Source organism: Xenopus tropicalis, chromosome 2 (genome assembly GCF_000004195.4).
Source record: "Xenopus tropicalis strain Nigerian chromosome 2, UCB_Xtro_10.0, whole genome shotgun sequence".
Lineage (NCBI taxonomy): Eukaryota > Metazoa > Chordata > Amphibia > Anura > Pipidae > Xenopus > Xenopus tropicalis.
In genome coordinates, this window is record NC_030678.2 from 135,571,453 (window position 1) to 135,591,820 (window position 20,368).

A 20,368-nucleotide genomic window follows, 5' to 3' on the forward strand; every position below is an offset into this window, starting at 1 on the left:
TTGTCACCTTTTGCCAGTGACAATACCGGCTTTGTAAAGAAAATTGACTGGTTGATGACATTTGGGGTAGGGCTAGGAGAAGGGGAGCTGTGACCTAGAAGGGGCAGAGCTGAAATGTAGACAGGGTGGATTGTGTGAAGATTGGGCGAGTAGGCAGGGTTAGAGAGCTAGAGGGGTTTGAGGGAGAAAGGTAGATTAGTAGGGAATAGAGGTGGACTGGGGTGGAACCTTGGGGGGGTTACACATTTACCGGCAATTACATTTGTAATACCAGCACCAGGCATTTTACTGGCTAGCCCAGTAAAGTACCAACCAAGTGGCAGCCCTAGCAGTGAAAGGGGAATAGGGTTGCCATGTTTTCTTGTATAAGAAAGTACTCAAGAGGGCACAGCACATTGTCACAGGGTGGGGCAGTGACGTCACAGGGCAAGAAACCCGAGACAAGGCTATGTGGATCAGGGCAAACCTTGGGAGCAGGATATGGTGGCAGCAGGCATTGGGGTGATTCAAGAGAATAAATGGATGGGTCAGGGGAGGGCATATTGGTGCAGGGAGGTACAATGTTACCAGCAAGTACAATAACAGCTCTGGCCTTAGCTGATTTTCTGGCTAGGTGGCCAAAATATTGGCTGGGTGAAACCCTACAGGGGAAACCCAAATAAGTGGTTTAGTGGAGGTCACTGCTCGGACAGGAACATTTTGTCTGTTGCTTTTTTTCACTACAACAGGTCAAATGGAAACGTGATCCATTGTGGAGGGAAATACTTTACCATCATCCAAGTCCACAGACAATCCCTCTTATTTCCTGTCACATGAGCACACCACACAAGCTTCTGATTGGCTGCAAAAAGCCCACTTTTTTATTTTTGAGCTTAAAAGGAAGTGAGGCAGAAAACAAAAATCACAATAACTTATATAAATAAAATCAAAAGCATTGTATTTAAAAAAAAAAAAAAGAAAACAATAAAAAAATTCAATAGTAGAAAGAGGGAGAACCTGACAAGGAATATTTTCCTGGTTAGCACCTTATTTAGAGCAAGGACAAGTAAAAAAAAATACAATGTAAACACAAATGCATAGGAATGGAAAGAACTAAACATAGTACACAATAAAACCAAGGAGCGCAAGATGAAACTAGATAAAACAAGGCGGAACGAATAATAGTCACATCTGATCACACTGGCCAAAGCTTTCTAATATTGTGGAGACTTCCAGATTTGCAGCAGAAAAAAAAAGTGTCTCATTTTAAGCTCTCCGTCTTCCCCACTTCCCCACGCACAGAGCAACGTGAACTGGACATGGGATGCTGTGATTCTGCCCGAGATGCTGGGAGACTGAGCAGAGAACCAGACATGTGAGGTATTAGAGAAACCCGTGACTTCCCCTTCACCAGTCCTCCTCTTCTGAATGACATCAAATCCGCTGGTGGTATCAATGCATAGTAAAAGGGGAACCAGTTTAAGAAAAAAAAGGGTGGGGCAACAATATTGAAACATGGGGTAAGAAACAGAGGCAGAGCAATTTGAGAACTCTCAGAGAGAGAGTGAGGCAGAGAAAAGGGCAACTGTCTTGCGGGACTGAGGGACTTTACCTGTAAGGCTAGAGATATCAAGTCTTTAGCTGGTTCTTAATACTTGCTACTGCTCAAGCTCAGAATGGTGACATCAAGGTAATCCTAAAGGAGCAACAAACACTGCCGTAGAAAAAGGACCAGGGCTCCATATAGCACCCACAAGCAACCAATACTGCCCACCCATGTCTGTAGAGTTGTTATGGGTGACTGGTTGAGTAAAGGATTTGGTGGTCATAGGAGGGAGCGGTTAGCCTTGACTCCCGCAGGATGATAAGCTATCATACAGAGAGTCACTCAGAGATTCCGAGTTCTCCAGGCCAGTCTGGCACTGCTCATTGTCTCGAGATTTGGTTTCACTTGTTCCCTCCTCCCCGACCTCAGAGGTACTTGGAGTGCGGCTGCTCACACTGCCAGGGAAACAGAGGGAGGGGTGTGCGTACCCTGACACATCACAGTCTCGGTCCCCTTCTGAAGGAATCTGAAGTGAGAGGAAATAAAGCATGTGGCTGTTTAAAGGAACAAAGAATAAATACTGGTATTTCACTTACATCCAAAACTGCTGTAACATGAAATGATTTACACAAAGGAAACTATTACTTGCTTTGTTCATATGGTTTCTAGTTCCCAAACTGTGGAGATGAATTACTCCCCAAGCAAAATCCATGGCCATATCGACATGCTGCATAATGCACTCTGCTTGCAGCACCCTGGCTTACTCTAAGTACCTGAAAGGGCAAGTGGGGGACTACAATTATGATTTGGACATTCAGGGTAGAGAATGGAAGAGGGTGCAGTTATGGTGAGTGGGGACCAGAGGTACTTGCCTTGGGCTCTAGTACCTCTTGGTATGGTTCTGATTATATGGGATCATTGCATGAAGGTCTTTATATGCAGCAATTCCAATAACAATACATGGGAAGGCATTTTTGAGTGCTTTGCCGTCGACCATAGAGTTGATTTTACGGAGGCAACAAAGCATCTCAGAGAATTTTCAATTGGTTTATATTGCAAATGTATTTCATTTGGCCTAAATAACACACACAAGGATTATGATTTTTGACTTTACAATCCCTTTAAAGCATGGAAATGACCATAATGACCGTTGTGTAATCACATGGAATGAAATAAATACTAAATCAAAAGCAATAAAATATTTCCTAAATGTGGTCCCAGTCACATACCCATATGAAAGATCTGAATTCAGAAAAAAAAAACAAAAACCAATGACATACGCCTTCAGTTAAAGCTGCCTAATGTCTACTTTTACAAAATACTTAGTAACAGGCTAACCCTAAATACAAGACCCAGTACTTCTAATTGAACCCTTCCAGCTGTGTTTTCTGACCTGCTCCCAAGTTGCAAACCATAAGAAAGCCACTCATATAAACTGCCTAATAAACTTTCATGTTGATAATGAGAAACTGGCTCTTTCCTACGAAACAAAGAAATAGAGCACCTCTGTCAGAATACTAATAAACCAATACCTTGGCTTTGTAGCATTTTATTAAGGTGCCTTCTCCCACATATGGCAGGTGAAACTCAGCGCTGCTAAAAGGGGGATATGAAGATAAAAGCATTCCACCCAGACAGCTAATAACGAATGTGCGTGGGAGTAGGGGTGATGTGCGAGCTCACTCTATATTAACTAGGGATCAGTGAAGCTCCAGTAGTGAGCAAATATACAGCTGTGTCAATATTCCTGTAGAAACCTGCAACATGCAGACATCTGCGCACCGACCTGTCTTTGAAAAGAACAATATGGGGATCAGGATTATTTTGGCTAGGGGGAAATGGTGCATGATGGGCTTAACAAGGCTTAAAGGTGCTACGTCACATCCGACAGGCAAATTCTAGTTATTAAGACCTGAAACTGATATTTTTTAACCCTACCCGTAGCCTTATATTCCAGCACCTCCATAGCATCCCTAGCATTAGTAAATGACCCCCCTTGAGACAAGGCTGATTGTTAGGACATGTTTTTTTATATTTGATTTTTTTCTATATTCCAGGGGTTGCTTCTTACCTCCTCAAGGTCATGGTTTCTGGACCGGAAGCCATCTGTGGAGTTTGTGCTGACCTTTGCATTGGGAAATGTCCAGTTCTTGCCCTGCTGTGGCCGGCTGTGCTCCCTGCTAGAATCTGCAATGTAAACACAAACAGTCGTGCTTAGAACAAAACAACTGATCTAACCAAGAAGAAACAAGAGATTCTGTCTGGTAGCTAAGTGGGCCAATAATGGGGATGTGGCTGCCCATCTGATAAGGGACACATGTCTTCATAGCCCAATGCAGCAGATAAAGACTGTACAGAAAATACATTATTTCTTTAACAAAAAAAAAAAGTTTGCAAAACAGCTCAGAAAACCCATTTCCTATTTGAAAATTCAATATCATTAGTCATTAATTCATCATTGCAAAAAAGGTACATACCTGCTAGCATTCCCAAGTAAAAATACTGGGCATTTTTATTCATAAATCTATACTACCCCATAGCTCTACTGTGTCCCCCACTTTAAGTAGGCTCTGGCCCTGCCCTTTCATCATCATCATCATCATCATCATGCTACAAACAGGAGAAAGCTTGCATTCCAGAATACTAACCTTCTACATACACTCTGTGTCCCATTGGTGGTTCTGGCTCTGCCAGCAGTGCATGAAAGGCTGGGACGCTCTGGTGCTGTCCAGATGAGAAGATTTCCTCCACGCCCCGGATGTCCCTTTCTAAAGTCCTTGCTCTCCTTGGCACTTTAGGGAAAGCAGAAAACCTTCCCACGGGGAGAACAGAGGGCGATTCTAGCCGGGGCTTTAATTTTGGGGTGCCTTTGGTTGGAGTACCCCCACAATAATCAGGCGGAGGAAAGGTGCCAATGCCACTATCCAGAGTTCGAGTAAGAGAGTCACAAGCTGTGAGACAGAGATATACAGTTGTAACTGGCAGGCAAAGAAATGCAGGGTAAAAACAAACAATGAATAGAGGGAAAAGGGGAAAAAAGGAATTGGAAAACTTGCAGCCTCCAACTTTTCACAATTTTTGAGATATTTGATTAAATAATCCTAAAACTTCATCGTTTAGTCATTACAATAGTTACTCCATTAAAATGATAACCTGGGTATACAGGATTCTGTCAACTTACATTGATGTCTTCTAAATGCAAGGAAAAAAAATATATACCTTTCCCATAAATAACAACATTTTTTTGCAGCTCCATGCTATCTCATCCCGACTATGAGTATTTGCACCACAGTGTGCTTATTGCCCACCACTTCTTAACTCCAGCTTTAAGCATGGGATGGGTTCTATCATCCATGTACTACTTGCAGTCAATATTGGTCACAATTAACCAATGAAACAGCAAAAACAATATATTCCCAATTCCCAATTCCTGAAACAGGTTAAAGGAACAGTAACACTAAAAAATAAAAATGTTTTAAAATAATTAAAATATAATGTACTGTTGCCCTGCACTGGTAAAAGTTGTGTGTTTGCTTCAGAAAGACTACTGTAGTTAATAGAAATAGCTGTTGTGTAGCCATGGGGGCAGCCATTTAAATTGAAAAAAGGAGAAAAGGCACAGGCTACATAAGAAGATAACAGATAACTGTGTAGAATACAATGGGAATCTGCTACTTATCTGTTATCTGCTTAGTAACCTGTGCCTTTTCTCCTTTTTTCAATTTAAATGGCTGCCCCCATGGCTACACAACAGGGTATTTATATAAGCTGTAGTAGTGTTTATGAAGCAAACACACAACTTTTACCAGTGCAGGGCAATAGTACATAGTATATTAATTATTTTTATACACTTTAATTTTTTGGTGTTACTGTTCCTTTAAAAACAACTGCAAAGAAAATGTGAGGGCACATTTCACACCCTGCTAACTGGAGCTATATCAGAGGGTTCTATTCCTTGATTTTCCTTTGCTCTAAAATCTTAGATATTTCTGCCCATCAATGATCAATATGCCTTCTCAATAAATTGGGCATCTGTGCTTCATCACGTGAAGTAGCTTTTACTTTTAATGAATTGTATTTGGAAAGTTATTTTTTTTGCAAACTGCTACCTCACCTCACTTTTGAATTACTCAAGGGATTCAGGGATTTCCACTGTAGCTGTTCAGTTCCGTTCGGTGGCTGCTATCTGTGACTCCCACAGAAGGCATTGAAACTGCATTGAAACTGCTGTGCACCCAGGGAGCAATTGTTCTTACCAGCCACTAAATCCTAAGAGTTTGAGCATGGTTTCCAAAAATCTAGGAAGGGGCAGAGGTGTCTAATATGTGTGCTGCATTGCATTGCTATTGGGTAGCACAGCAACCTGACATGTTATTTTATGTTAGCATGCAGTGGTTAACCGTATAAGACAGAAGGGGTAAAAACAGCCTTGCAAATATATTGCAACTGCAGCCATCAATATTAGTGATGCTTTCTGCATTTTACTCCTTAAGGTTTTGCACAAATATGGCCCATAGTCTGACACACTCCCAGTAACTATGTATTCCCCACACTGTATAACCTAAATCAACATATCACATGATAGCTTTCATGAGGCCTGAAAAAGCAAACTGCTAAACGTTTGCTGTTGGATAGTCGGGCACACTTTGCCCGATTGATTGTAGGTCCATGCAACGGTTTGGCAAAGAAGAAGAAAAACAAGACAAATAAGGGGAAATACCTTAATTAAAGAGAAAAATGGAAAATACCTGCAAAGTGCTGAGAAGGGTTAGGTTCTGGTATCCTCCCATCTGGAGGGAGAACCACCTCCCTGTTCTGTTAAAAGAAGAAATAAAATGTTATAGGTGAATGGCTGCGAAAAATACTTTCCTTTACAATACATAAAAGCACATAGGTTACTGGTTACCTGACCAGTTCCCTGCTCCTTCATTAACTAGTGTCATCATCAGTTCCAACAACAAAGTTCTTTCTTTTACCCACCTTCCTACACAAAACCTGTACAAGCAAATCTTATTTCTTCCTTGCTACACATATACCTGCTCAAGGCTTTTCTGTTCAGAGCGCTGAACATGGGTCACAATTCCATTCCTCTGAGGGCGGAATGGTCTGGCCTCTTTACTCTCAGGTGACAATCTGGGGAAATCACGGAGTGGTGCCTTGCCTTCAACCCTGCCATCGTTGGGTGGATCTTTTCCATCAACTCTGAGAAAAAGGTGTAAAAAAATGTTTTTACTCTAAATATGTGACTTTTAATCTATACTACTTCCCAGAAAGTTTAGTAAAGAAAACTGGAAATGCAATGTATCTGCAAAGCCTAATAGAAGCCTAGCCAAAAGGACAAATAAGCAGCTTGGCCCAGGACAACGTAGGAACGTGTGCAGATTATATTATCCCCAGTATCGCCACATTTCAAGTACACAGAGCAATATCCATTTGTGCACATAGATCCAAATGACCTGACTCCTAATCAGAATCTGCTCATGTTAGTTACCCCATTTGAATGGTGCTTATATACATTCACCAGCCTGATTCAATCATGTTAGTCAGTGCTAAATGGCTGGATCAGGGTCCAAGTTGGGCAGCTGGCTTCCAGTGGACGCAGCCATTTAAGTCAATGATCTGCCTATTTGGCTACTGGGCCAAGATGTCCATAGGTACCCAGATTTAAGCCAATGGGCAGAGGCAGCTGCCTTCTAAAAAAAAAAAAACCAGACACTGGCCACTGCAAAGCTTATTTGTGTGCTTTATATTTGTATAGTTTAATACTATAATTTCAGTTATTAATCTTCCATTGTGACATTCAAATCACTGCATAGTTACTCAGGCCAGTTGCACCCAGCAAGCCAACAAATACAAACTGCAATGAACAAGTAAATAATCCAAAACACACAAAGAAACATTTAGTGTGATGTAAATATTGGCATTCTTGTGGAATTTGAAAATGATTATTAACTTGCCTTTAAAGGAAAACTATTCTCCCAGAATGAATACTTAACCAACAGTTTATATCATATTAAGTGACCTATTAATGAATCTTACAAAACTATATATATATATTAGTCAATATCGTCTTTTACATTTTTTTCCCTTAAGCCACCATTTAGTGATGGGCTGTGTGCTCCCTCAGAGATCACCCGACAGGAAGTAATGCAGCTCTAACTGTAACAGGAAGTAGTGAGGGAAGGAAAAGACAGAATTGTATCTATTCATTGGCTTAACATGTATCTTTGCCCTTGGTTTGTTGTCTGTGAATCCTATAATCCTAGGGGGTGGCTTTAATACTTAAAATTGCAGTTTTCTATTTAAGAGTACACAATAGCACATACTACTAAGTATATTTTTATGAAAATGGTTTATTTAGATATAGTTTTATATATAAGCTTTTTTATGTATTTTGTATATGTATCTTTATTGGGACCAACCATGTTCAGGGTATAGTTTTCCTTTAAAAGTGAGTAGTAATCGGCTGAGCTATATGTAAATCTATATGGTACTGAGATACAAAATGTCTCAATGCCCTGGGCCAACTCACCGGTTCAGCAGCTGCTGCATGAAGTTATCAGCGGTCAGGGGTCGTGGATTCTGCGTTGATTCCACAGAAGCAGCTGAGCGGGTTTTCTCAATGGAAAGGCCATTTATATAAGCTCTCTCCTCCTGCAGAGCCTTACGTAGGTCTTCAGCCTTCTCCATGAGCATGGAAATGTTTAGGCTTTCCCCTTTAACTTCCTTTGAGCGAGGCAATACTCCTGTTGTTCTCTCCCTTTTGTCCTCTTTCAGGCGGCCAGGTTCAGGCCTCCGGCTTAGTGCTGGCAGTTTACTCTTTTTCAAGCCAAACCAACTTGCGATACCACTTGAGTTGCGTTGTTTAGGGTCGGGTGGTGGTGTGCGGTGTTGCTCCTGCAGCCTCAGCATGTTTTCTTTAATGCCTTTCATCACTTTCTCTTCAATGGCAGAGTGTAAAGCACTAAGCGGAAGGCTTTCTGTTCCCTGTGGGCTTGCGTTACGAGGACAGGCATATTCTGGACAAATGGCATTTTTCTTACTTGCCCCAGCTGACTGTGCCTTTTGTTTTTCTTCACTTGCATGAGTAGCCTGCCGAGAGCCTGGTCTTACCTCTTCACTTAAGGGCCGAGATATCAAAGGTTTGCCTGTTGCCTTACTTGGGGACTTTGCAGGTAGTTTTGTTGGGCTGCCATGAGGGCTACGTGGAGATTTGGTAGGGACAGGTGGTGCCTTAGCTGGTGTTCGGATGCCATGTGGAGAACTAATAGGACAATGAGTACCAGACTGACGGGTCCGTGCAGACTCTGCTTTTTGGCCATGGTATCTTGGTGGATAACTTTCTGTAGATCCAGGTTCAGGTGTTCTTAGACTGCTAACACCAACTGATCGCTTCATAGAAGGACGGGTGTCAGGACCATCTGCTACCATGCTGCTGCTTTCAGATCCTGTTGCAGCTGTGTCTCCCTGTGGGTTTTCAGCTCCTCTTAACTTTCCCATCCTTTCTCGGAAAGGGAGATGTCCAGGTGTCTCTGGAGGTTTTCTGGAAGCTGCAGGTTTTCGAATAAAGGGGGAGCTTACATGACCCTTAGTCTCCTCATTACAGTTACCCTGAGTGTGAATGCAAAGTCCTGGGGTACAATTAGTAGTACACACTCCTACAGACAAATGGGAAGAAACTTCCAAAGATTCATTAATTTGGTTTGTGGTGGGAAGCTCTGAAGTTTTAGGTGGGATATTTTCATAATCATGTGACTTTTTGGTGCAACACTGCACTTCTGGCCTGTTTATAATGCTGTTTGAAGTCCTCTCACACTGGCCTTGCCTGTTTGGTTCAGAAAGTGGTAAGTCAGAGGGGAAAGTTGGTTCATGCTCAGTACTGGGATCTGGTATATCCTCTATTCCCTTCCTTCCTAAACGAGGAGAGGGAAATGATTCATAATTATTGCTTCTACAAGGTATCTTTGAGGACTGGGTAAGTTGTGGACTGAGGCGCAAGGGATTAGGGCTTTGTAACTTTTCCCCTGAGCCTGGGAGTTTAAGGAACTTGAGAAATTTTGCTGGAGATGGAATGTGAGGTGTCCGAGGCTCGGAGGAAGAGATGAGTGTATCTTGAGGATCCCCAGAGGTTGGGTTAGAGCTTCCTGATGATGATTGCATATCATCATCTGGTAAATCGAGGGATGTGTCCTTTAGATTCAGTACACTTGTGTCTCTTTGTACATTGGTAGACCCAGGAGAAGGAGGACAGGTATCAACTAGTCCATCCAATATAGCCTGTTTTCCTGGTGACCATGACAAAGAATCCCCCCTCTCAGTAACCATTTGTTGAGTCCCTGACAGCTGTGGACTCTCCACCATGTCCCTCAAACTTCGACTATAGGATGTCAGTGAATGGAGATGCCCAATGTGTCCCCTACTCAAGCCAGTTCCATCAGAGTGGCCCTCAACAGGCATTCTTTTATCTCCATGCGAGCAGAGGCAAGGCCCCAAGCCTTTAGCCAAGTCTGTCAGTGGCAGCCGTTGCCTTAACTCACTTGGCAGAGGTGGAGGATCACCTATCTCATCATCCGAAGAGGAAGAGCTCCCCTCAGCCTGTCGTGCCAATTGTTGTGTATCATCACCTGCAGCCAAACCAAGCCTCTCCCCTCCACCCTCCCCTGGGCTACCTGCAGGTGGTTCTCGTTGAACTGGTTTCCACTTAAGCAATTCCTCCCACCCATTCTGAGCTAACAACAGGCATGATGCCCAAGGCTCATCTCCACCCAGTTCTGGAGGTGTAAGTCCTTCACCATTCAAGTAATCAAGACCTGGGTCTGATCCTAAACGCAGACCATTTCCCCCTGGTGATGCACCACCAAGCAGAACTGGTGGGGCAGTGCAGGAGGATCCTAACTGAGATCCAGTTCCTTCCAGTCTTCTTAGAACTTCCAAGATCTGAGCCTTTTTTCTGAGGAATGGAGACATTGCATCCAAAGAGCGGCAAGCTGACTGGGCTCGGCTGGAGCGCTGGTTCTCCTGGAGGAATTACAAAAGTTAATTAAAATCAGGCTCTCGTTTACTTCTCTTAATTATGTGCAATGTGGAAATGTTTCCTCATAAAAAATTATAAACCATCGCATTTCACATAATGATTCTGATGCTATTTTTGCTAAGGAAAAACAAGAAACAGAAAATCATGTCAAATGTTTAAACTCTAAAGTTAAGGTGCAATTAACACTGATATAAACATACACCCAATCTGTAGTGAATACAAATGATATCAGATTTGGAGATATAAATGGCTTATTAGTGTGCTTCTTCAACCTAAAACCATGCTGCTTTTAATCTTGCATTTAAACCTGCTGGCTAGCATAAACTGGTTAAAACAGGTACAAATTTATATTATAAAAAAACTTGATGAAAACACATATCAATATAACATTTCCAGTTTTAAGAATACATAAAAAAAAAAAAAAAGGAGTATTTGTGAAAGGGATAAACATCCACAATAGTTGAGTGACAGTTCCACTTTAATTCTGTGCTTTGAATAGTTAGACTGACAGAGGCCATTTGATAATAAAAGGTTGAACAATCAGCGACGAATCCCTGATGTGCAAAACATAAGTGCACATATCACATCAGTCATTAGCTGGAAATAACTTCAGTCATACCTCTCTCTGTGCAGCACATTGTCCCAAGGGTAATGAGCCAGAGAGCCTCTCCAATTCACCAGGCTGGGAATCAGACAGAGCCTGCAGGGGGTGGAGCTTAACATGGGAAGAAACAGATTAGGGCTTCATTACACACTGCATGATGTTAGTTGTATTCATTCATATCAAGGCAAAATTGTTAAATATTGTGCAAAAGAAGCTATGAAAAAACAGTTTCAAAAGCATGCTGTTTTGTTAGAGACCACAAATGATATCGTACTTTGGGAACGGCTTTGTCGGTTAGCCTGCCAAAATATTTTTATTAATAAATGCTAATCTGAGAGCAAATAAAGTTCTCTGTGCAGAAAATATATGCACACACATAATAAATATAAAAGAATAGTGAAAGCAGGTCAGCAGGTACACATAAAAGAGCATAATTAGGGGCATGCGTTACTATATCCAGGGGTAGTGACTTGGTACCTCGGGAGATGAGCCACAGGAGAGCTGCAACTTCTGATGAAAGAGGTCATTTAAGGTTCTGTTTTGGCGCTCAAGGTCAAACACTCTCTTCTTCAGTTTGATGCATTCTTCCCGCAGATCCTGCAAACAAACCATTTGGTTTTTAACAGAGATACCATAAATGTGTTGCCTTTAAAATGATCAAATAGCTGTGATATTACAGGAATATTGGGCAGTACACTAAGGATCTGGAAACCGAAGAATTCTAGGCATTGTCTGTTGGGAGCTGTACTCTTGTGACTGTGTATGGCTGATAGCCCATGGAGTGAGTTAGTCGCCCATGATAAATCTCTGCTATGGTGGGCAACTAACCTTTGCAAATCACCAATTCCTGTAGCCGACTGCAAGTTTACATATCTATTGAATAAAACAGGAATCTTTGTCTTAAGGCTGATGGCCCACAGAGCGAGTTAGTCACCCAGAATAGATCTCTGCTATCATGGGCAACTAAACTCTCCAAAATGCCTTTCCACAGGCAACAATAGGAGTCACTGGTGGAAAGGCCTACGCATCGCTTTTAGCTTTCCAAGGTCCCGCAGAGTTGCCTGCAGGAGGAAAGCTAAAGCGATGCGTAGGCCTTTCCACTGGCAAATCCTGTTGTTGCCGGTGGAAAGGCATTTTGGAGAGTTTAGTCACCCATGATAGCAGAGATCTATTCTGGGTGACTAACTCGCTCTGTGGGCCATCAGCCTTAGGACAAAGATTCCTGTTTTATTCAGTAGATTTGTAAACTAGCAGTTGGCTACAGGAATTGGAGATTGAAAAACATGAGCTCCGTTCCTCGTAGCTGCACTCAGGCTGAAGCTGTGCCTGTCGGTGCAGCTATTTTTGGAGCTGCAGAAGAGAGCATTGGCTCAGCTCCTCTCCCTGCATTTTGTAGGCAGACAGAGAGAAGCGGAGCTAACGGTCTGTGTTGACCAGAGCCTTATGGGAAGGGAATGTCACTAAGACAAAACACCAGGAATAGTCTGTGAAAAATATCTGAGAATTGCTGTGGTTATGGCACATGCAAGTGATTATCGCCTCTGATTGTGTACATTTGTGATCTGAGGTGATAATTGTTCTCATGTGCCATAATAGACTCTTCTCAGAGACAATTCCTGCCCATTGGGCTTGGCAGCTTTTTCCTGGGAAATGATGTGGAGACAAAACACCCAAACACTTTCTTTCCATGAATCTATGTGAGACATGGGCAACCTGTGGCCCTGATCCCCTCCAACAGCAGCAGGCTGCATACCAGTAAAGTAATGGCAAGCATGAGATGATCTGAACTGATATAAAGAATAATCGGCATATTCATTATTTTTTCAACTTGTTTTTTTCTAGAAAAGTTCTAATTTTGTATTATACTATAAATGTATAGCCCCCCCACCCTGAGTTTTTATATATTAGCTACCCTGCACAAAGCTAACTGCCACCTTCCCACCTCCAAACCACATTTCTTGCCTCCTGTATCTGCTCTCTAAATGCAAAGTGGGGTAGCAAAGATAGCTTTGCCCTTGCTGCATTCAGTGTCTGGGTTCCTGGAGCCGATTTTCCACCAGGAGCGTGCACACTGGAAGCCAAGACCAGATTGGAAACCAGCATGCATGATCTTGCTCAGCTATGACCATCAAAGAGCCTAAGGCTAATGGCACACAGGATTAAGTTAGCCCCTATGCTAGTATTAGCCTAGCTGACAGGGCTGACACCCTGGTTCCTGGTGCAGGCAAACAGAGTGGATTTCAACACCAAAATGCATAGTTGCATGTTCCAGTGCCAAAATCTATTCTGTGCACCTGCACCCGGGCCAACTCAGTGGCTCTGGGCGCAGACATAGGAGAAGGCTGATGGTGGCAGCATAGGGGCTGATTATCAGCTGAGTATATCCACAGGCCGAGAATCAGTACCATGTGGTATTAGTTATTCTGTGGTATTGGCCACTCTAAAAGGGTTAACAGGAAACAGCCCCCAGAACCGAAGGGCACAGCAAACAACAAAAGGGAAAAAAATCCAAAACTTATATAAAAACACAAATTTTATTCAAAGCTCCATATTAAAAGGAGAATATACATACAGGCCCCATGGTATTCCATCTTACATATTTTATACCCTCCAGTATGGGATCAAACACGTAAGGTGGAATACCATGGGACAGAAGGGTTACTACTTTAAATCTCAGGGTAAAAGAGCTTAGTTGTCTTTGAAGAGCAAAGGAATAACATCTGTGTGATTTACATGTAATAAGTAAATACCACAAAGTGTTTTCTTACCTTCTGATTGAGAAGGGCCTGGACAACATGGTTTGCAACCTGTGGGGGAAAGGTACAGAAATCAAAATGTCTCCAAGACTCCATAAGCTTCAAAATAATGAATTTGATCAATGCAAGAACTTTTGTGCTATGGATCTAAAATATTCTCACAACATGATTGGATATTCTGTGCTGTTCTATAAACAAAGAAATTCAAGCCTGTTATTTCAGTCTCTATAGACAGCCCTAAAGCAACGTATTTATTAAATAAAACGCAAGGCTCTGTGCCCATTATTCATTAAATCTGGCCTAACACATGAGAATTAAAAGAAACTGCATGTTTTAAATATGATGGTATGCGAGTCAGCCGTAATAAACATTCTTTGATGTTGGAGCCGAGAATTACAGCTGAAAACATGTTTTGCAAATGCAGCTATTTTCTTCCTTTGCAACTTTGTAATAAGACTCAAGCGATACCATAGGCCTGCAGCCATTCTGTATAATGGAGGCTAAATATAAATCGCTGGCAAACAGTCACAGGATAAAACCATCCAGTTACCGCTGTTAGAAATTAATACAATATCTGCTTTAGATTTTGGTTTCAAGCACGCTGCTGCTTATGCCAATGAAATGTTCAGAAATTTATAGTTAGTGTTGGAAGAACTGGATTTATTTCAAAGTGGAAGCGTTACACAGCCACTTTTGTGCTTGCTTGATGTAAATGTTATTAATAGGGAACATTAATAATGGAATATTCTGACCACAATGGTCACTGATCATGGCTGAAAGCCATTGTGTGCTTCTTTGCAGGATTTAGTGCCTTTATGAGGGTTTATTATCAGAATGACAGACACTAAAGCACATACGGCATTTTGTCAGCCAGAGCCATCCTAGAGAAAACAGAGGTGGACAATGCCCCCACCAGCCTGTCATCACTCCTAAAATTAGTAAATGGAAAGCACTGTATTAGAGAGAACACAAAGTTGTGACTGGCGGATTTCAATGCCAAAACCTTGTTCTAGCGTTTAGGTCCATCTGTCACTACTCAATGTGCATTCAATACAACACTTTGCATTCAGTGCTATCAAAAGCAGCAACATCCACTTTGTCCTTCAAAGGGCAGCGGCGGTTGAAACAGACTACTATTTGCCCAAAACTTTAGGAATTTTTTTATAAATACATTTTAAACTACCTACTAGTCAGAGCTCTCAAGCCGCAAAACCTTAATCCTCACCCCACCCTAACTCACAAAATGCTGCCACTGAAGGACCCGCACCTTAGATTCCTAGACATGGACACTTTGTGAGCAGGGGAAGGGTGCACTTCCCCCGTCTGACCCAACCTGAACCAACGATGGTCACCCAAATTTCAACCCTAACCCACCTGACCTAAGAGTAAACATGCAGGTCCCATGGGTTGTGGGCCAACCAGTACATCACTACAGGGAAGGTAAGAGGATGGTGTGATGTAACCAAGGGCTGGTGCTAGCCATGGGAATTCACACAGCATCCCTAGGACTATTACATTTGACCAATGGAGTAATTACCCTCGCTACTCTTTAACCCAGGGGTCCCCATACTTTCTTACTTATCAGGCACAGTCAAATGTAAAAAGACTTGGAGTGCAACAAAAGCATCATAAAAGTTCATGGAGGTGCCAAATAAGGGCTAAGATTGGCTATTAGGTAGTCTCTATGCACACTATCAGCTTACAGGAGGCTTTGGTAGAATGTGTTGTTTTTATTCAACCAAAACCTACCACCAAGTCAGGAATTCAAAAATAACTATCTGGTTTGGGGGCACTGAGAGCAACACCCAAGGGGTTGGTGAGCAACATGTTGCTCACGGGCCACTGGTTGGGGATCACTGCTTTAACCTATACACACATTATAAGCAGTCTCAGTATGAAGTTCAACCTAAGATCATTACGCTGACATGACTGCTGCTTTCCAGCTGGCTGAGAAGCACACTTAAAGGAGCGAGCTATGGTACTGCAGGCATTTATTCTAATCCTCAACCTCCTGTCCCTGAAATGATTAAGAGCCTTTCCATCTCAGCTCAGCTCAACACTGTCTAGCTCTCTATTCATAGATATGGATGTGTGAAAATCAAGGTTGCACAGATTAAGGCACCAATCTGCCTCACTCAATGTGAAGGTTAAACTGGAGAAATGAGACCCTTCCTGCAATTTCAAAGACTTCAAAAAGCAGAAAGCCTATTGAAGTTTTTATACCTTCTGCCCCAAATTAGACTAAGCTGTTCTTGTTACGTTACCCTGTGGGACAACCCTGCGCATGACTCCATGTCTCACGAGCTTGTGGCTGGCTACATATATGAAACTCTTATCTACGGAATTTGAATGCAGAACTAGATTTCTGGCATTCCATTTGGGTGACACAATAATTGAAGCCAGCCGTGGGCAGTGAAATCTCTGCATTCCCACAAGCTTATCATCAAGCTATTTCGGTTTTTAACAGTTTCTTGTAACTGTAACTCATTGGGCAAAAAGGACTACATGTTACTGGACCATGGCTTCCAGCATCCTTTCAGGTAGTTCTGGGAGTTGTGGTCCAGCAACAGCTTAAGCACCAAAGGTTTAAGACCCCTTTAATCTGTTCTGTAGATAAACAGGATATCCAGTACACTTTATTTCCCACTGATAAGGTTTCTTCTGACTTCATAGCTGAAATTATTTATGACAGTTGTAACACTCCCCGATATTCCATTAGTACCTGACCCACTGCATGTCTTTAATACACACTCTATGCTGGAATTTAAATCAGAAAACATAAACCAGCACTTGTAACTATTCAAAAACTGCACCCTTGGTTTGAACAAGCCATAATAATAATATTAATAATAAATAAATAGCACCCACCTCATCCAGACAGCGCTCATAGGTCTCTCGCTGCGTTTCATTGGCTTGAGCAAGTGCAGTGTTTTCTGCCTGCAAAGTTAAACAAATTAAGTTAAATACAATCCTGTCTTGTGGAAGGTCTCAGCTGTGTATCACTTATCTCCACGGCTGCCATTACTTTAAGTTGGATACAATATGGCTGCCCTGAATGTCTGCTCTTACAGAGAGTTCAGACTATTGGGTTTCTTCTTTGGTCCATTATAGCTGATCATGTAAAAACTGCATACCCAAATTTCCGAATACAGACATTGTTTTCTGTCTCATAAAGACAATTTACAAAATATGGTTATATGTTTTACTATAACAGCAAAACCTACACAGCTACATACTTATGAGAACTCCTGTTCCATATAAATAGGTGTTTCTTCCCTATTAACTGTATGGGGAGAGAAGAGTGATTTAGTCACACTTCATGTGAGCCTATTTATTATTTTATTATACTTGGAACCCAGAAGGGAAAGAAAGGAGTATCACACAATTACTTTTGGCACTGACAGGCGGAGGTGGGGGTGTCACAAAATGAATGCTTTCTCTTCCGAAGGGGATTCTGCAAAGCTAGTGATAAGAGACGTTCTCTAAGGGCAGTTTATGTCCCATGTGCACTGCCTGATAGCTTTAAATCTTTAATTTAAAATAAGCCTAAACTTTTTGTTCCACATAAGCTCTTGCTAGCAGCTTTATAATAAACATTGGTGTACACTGCCCCTTTAACATTCAAGGAAAGCCCTAGTCACAGTGGCACCTTGGTTTATTTTAGTAACTACAGATATCCCACTACAATAACCCTTTGGGGTCAATTCCAAAGATTCATACTGCATTAGATGTAAACAGCATTTCTTAATGATATCCGTGTGCAAACAAATTCTCCATCCATCAGGGGCTTGTGTACAATCCCAAGGGGGTTTTCATAGAGTCCTGCACAGATGTTGTTTTTCTCTCCCTTTGTGTCCTAATAAACTAGTGAGCAGAGATAATCCATTGATGTATTCCGTGGAAGGGGAGAGTAAGAGACATGGCTAATTACACAGTCAAAATCATAATTGTAATCCAGCTTCTTGCAGAGAAGAGATATTCTGTTTTTTTCTAATTTTATTTTACTCCCCAGGAGCTGGTGAACTATTCTGATGCATATCTATTAAATAAATAGTAAGACACTCTAATAAGTGTGAAATGACATGAAAGAGAGACGCAAAGCTGTCTTAATACCTCCCTAACCCACACTTAAGGACACACAATTCATAATCTAAAGGTCAGCAGGAAGCCCTTTGATGCTATAGTGAGTGGTCCCAAATGTGTCTCTTTGCAAAGTATATATTTCAGCATACCACTAATTAGATTTAATTTGGTTTTAATCCTTCTGTTTTAATAGAAATATGAAATACAGAGGGAATATACTTTATTAATAATGTGAGTAGCTAGTAGCAAACCATAATTAGTGTTCAGGCAGTTCGATAGGCTCTAAGGCTACTGCATACATACTGACACAGTGATAAATACACATATACACCTGCAGCACACAGCATGCCCATTACACACAAGGTGTTCTCTCTCCATAACAAATATTAAATGCTTATTCTATTTGCTCCTTTTAAAATCTGAGTGGAGTAAAAGAAAATCCTTTAAATAACTAAAAACATACAATAAGCTGGTTTGTGAAAGGGATGTAGAGGAGGTAAAAAAATAAAGCAGCTGATCAGCGTAAGTCCTTAAAGCAAGCTCTGTAGCATTCATTAGTGCCAAAGACAAGCTCATGTTTATTAGAATGGGTTTACTAAGCAGAGTGAGATTATTTAGCATGGAACCTAGATTGGCCTGCCTGTGTAACAGACACATATATGCACCTTTTTGGAACTGCTGTTTTGAGCTGTTTTGGTCTGAGTCATATGAATAGACTTAAGCCGTAATTCAGCCTTGTTCGATCAATATGATTGCCTTTCCTAAACAATAACAATATCTCAAAGTACAAAAGTTATCTGTAATGTAGGCTATAACTGTCCAGACAGCCTTTTCTTCTAGGCATCCAAATTACCTTGTTGGAAAAGCTTAATGTGACCCAATTGCTTCTCAACATACAGTACATCATATTGAATCTTCCTATATGTTGTGCTATTTTCTTAATGGCTTCTATAAAGCAGGATCTTACCTTAAACCACATCAATGGCAAGGAAATTGTTTAGGGAACTCTATGCACTGATCTAAATAATATTATTGCTCTCATAGCTCTGACACCAACCAAGGTGCATCTAGATGGAGGTCAAGCAACATTCCCCGGAATACCCTTTCTTAAAGCACTTCCTTCCACTGACAGCAGCCTGACTGAAACCAGACAGGAAAGAACCCAGATTGCTAAGATTTAAAGGCTCTGTTTTACAGAAGCCACAAACAAACAAAAATTCATATAGGAAACTTTCAAAGAGCTATAGGATGGTGTTTAATATTTACAGGCATCAGGGATCTGGAGGTGTATAAAAACTAAACTGTCTGTGCTCAGTGCAACCAATATGCTGAACTTACTGATCTGCTGAAATAATATTCACTCCTAGTCTTATATAACTGTGTGCAGCTAATACAGGGAAAATCACTCAGAATTGTAATTATACGGTTGGCTAAACATTGCTTTGAGTTGTTGCTGATCTTAACTTTTCCTCGTCTCCAATCAATGATCACTCAAGCAAGAAATGGGTTAAAAAAAAAAAAAAATCAACCAAACATATAAGTGGGCAGCCCTATCAACTAAAACACTCAATAGAGAACAGTTTAACCTTCTTTCTATATGTAATATATCTTCTCCATGCATATTTTGCCTGTATGATCCAACAAGAATAACATTTAAAATGGGGCTGAACAGCTGCTTGTTCCACAGGCACTTACCTCTAGTTCCCGCAATCGCTCCAACAAATCCTGAATGACAAGTGGCTCAGATACTCCTCCAGTCAGAAGCCGAATTTCATCCTCCACCTCCGAAGTCATTCTCTGTGTAGAAGGGAAAAGAAACCAAAAAGTTACCATTCAGTTTATAATACAAATATCAGGCTCAACAATAAATGCAAAGTAAGTGCATGGTAACAAAGCAGCGCAGACTGGGTAAAACTAAGTAGTAACCAGAATACTTAGTAAAACTGTTCGAACTTACATCATTTGTAATATGTTATTTTACTAAACTGGCCATTAGGGCCTAGACACACTAAGCTACTAGTAGCAGCTACTTTTTCATGGCTACTAAACGCCAGAAAATTCCCTGCCATAGATAATACGGAGAATTGCCTCTGCTAAAACACATGTAGAGACAATTATAAGTAAATGATCAGCATTGTATTTTTTAGTAGCCACGACAAGTAGCTGCTACTAGTAGCTCTGTGTGTCTTCACCCTTATGCACACAGAGAATTATTGTTATCTGTAACAAAGAGAGATCCAAAGCACAATGATTGAGCTAAAGTGGTAGAGCTTCAGATGGCATTTTGCTGGGTGCCAACATGCAATTGTATATAGTAAGTTTTCCCATAGAATCATTTGTAATCTTTGGATGAAATTGCAAAATAA

At 41.3% G+C, this 20,368-nt stretch overlaps 1 protein-coding gene across 4 annotated transcripts in view; it reads right to left on the minus strand.

Moving 5' to 3' along the window:
* Positions 1-831: 831 nt before the first annotated feature.
* Positions 832-20,368, minus strand: part of nckap5l (NCK-associated protein 5-like) — a 51,715-nt gene continuing 32,178 nt past the window's right edge. For 3 of the 4 annotated variants that reach the window (XM_031897145.1, XM_004911845.4, XM_002935119.5), the window contains 11 exons: positions 19,698-19,799; positions 16,788-16,856; positions 13,932-13,970; positions 11,641-11,760; positions 11,179-11,274; positions 8,058-10,543; positions 6,562-6,727; positions 6,274-6,340; positions 4,174-4,476; positions 3,597-3,712; positions 1,821-2,051 (listed from right to left, as the gene is read on the minus strand). In XM_031897145.1, the coding sequence (XP_031753005.1) occupies positions 1,821-2,051; positions 3,597-3,712; positions 4,174-4,476; positions 6,274-6,340; positions 6,562-6,727; positions 8,058-10,543; positions 11,179-11,274; positions 11,641-11,760; positions 13,932-13,970; positions 16,788-16,856; positions 19,698-19,796 (3,792 nt within the window). In that variant the 5' untranslated portion in view covers positions 19,797-19,799. Of the gene's footprint in view, positions 2,052-3,596; positions 3,713-4,173; positions 4,477-6,273; positions 6,341-6,561; positions 6,728-8,057; positions 10,544-11,178; positions 11,275-11,640; positions 11,761-13,931; positions 13,971-16,787; positions 16,857-19,697; positions 19,800-20,368 lie in introns of all 4 variants that reach the window. The other variant, XM_004911844.4, reaches the window with a different exon arrangement.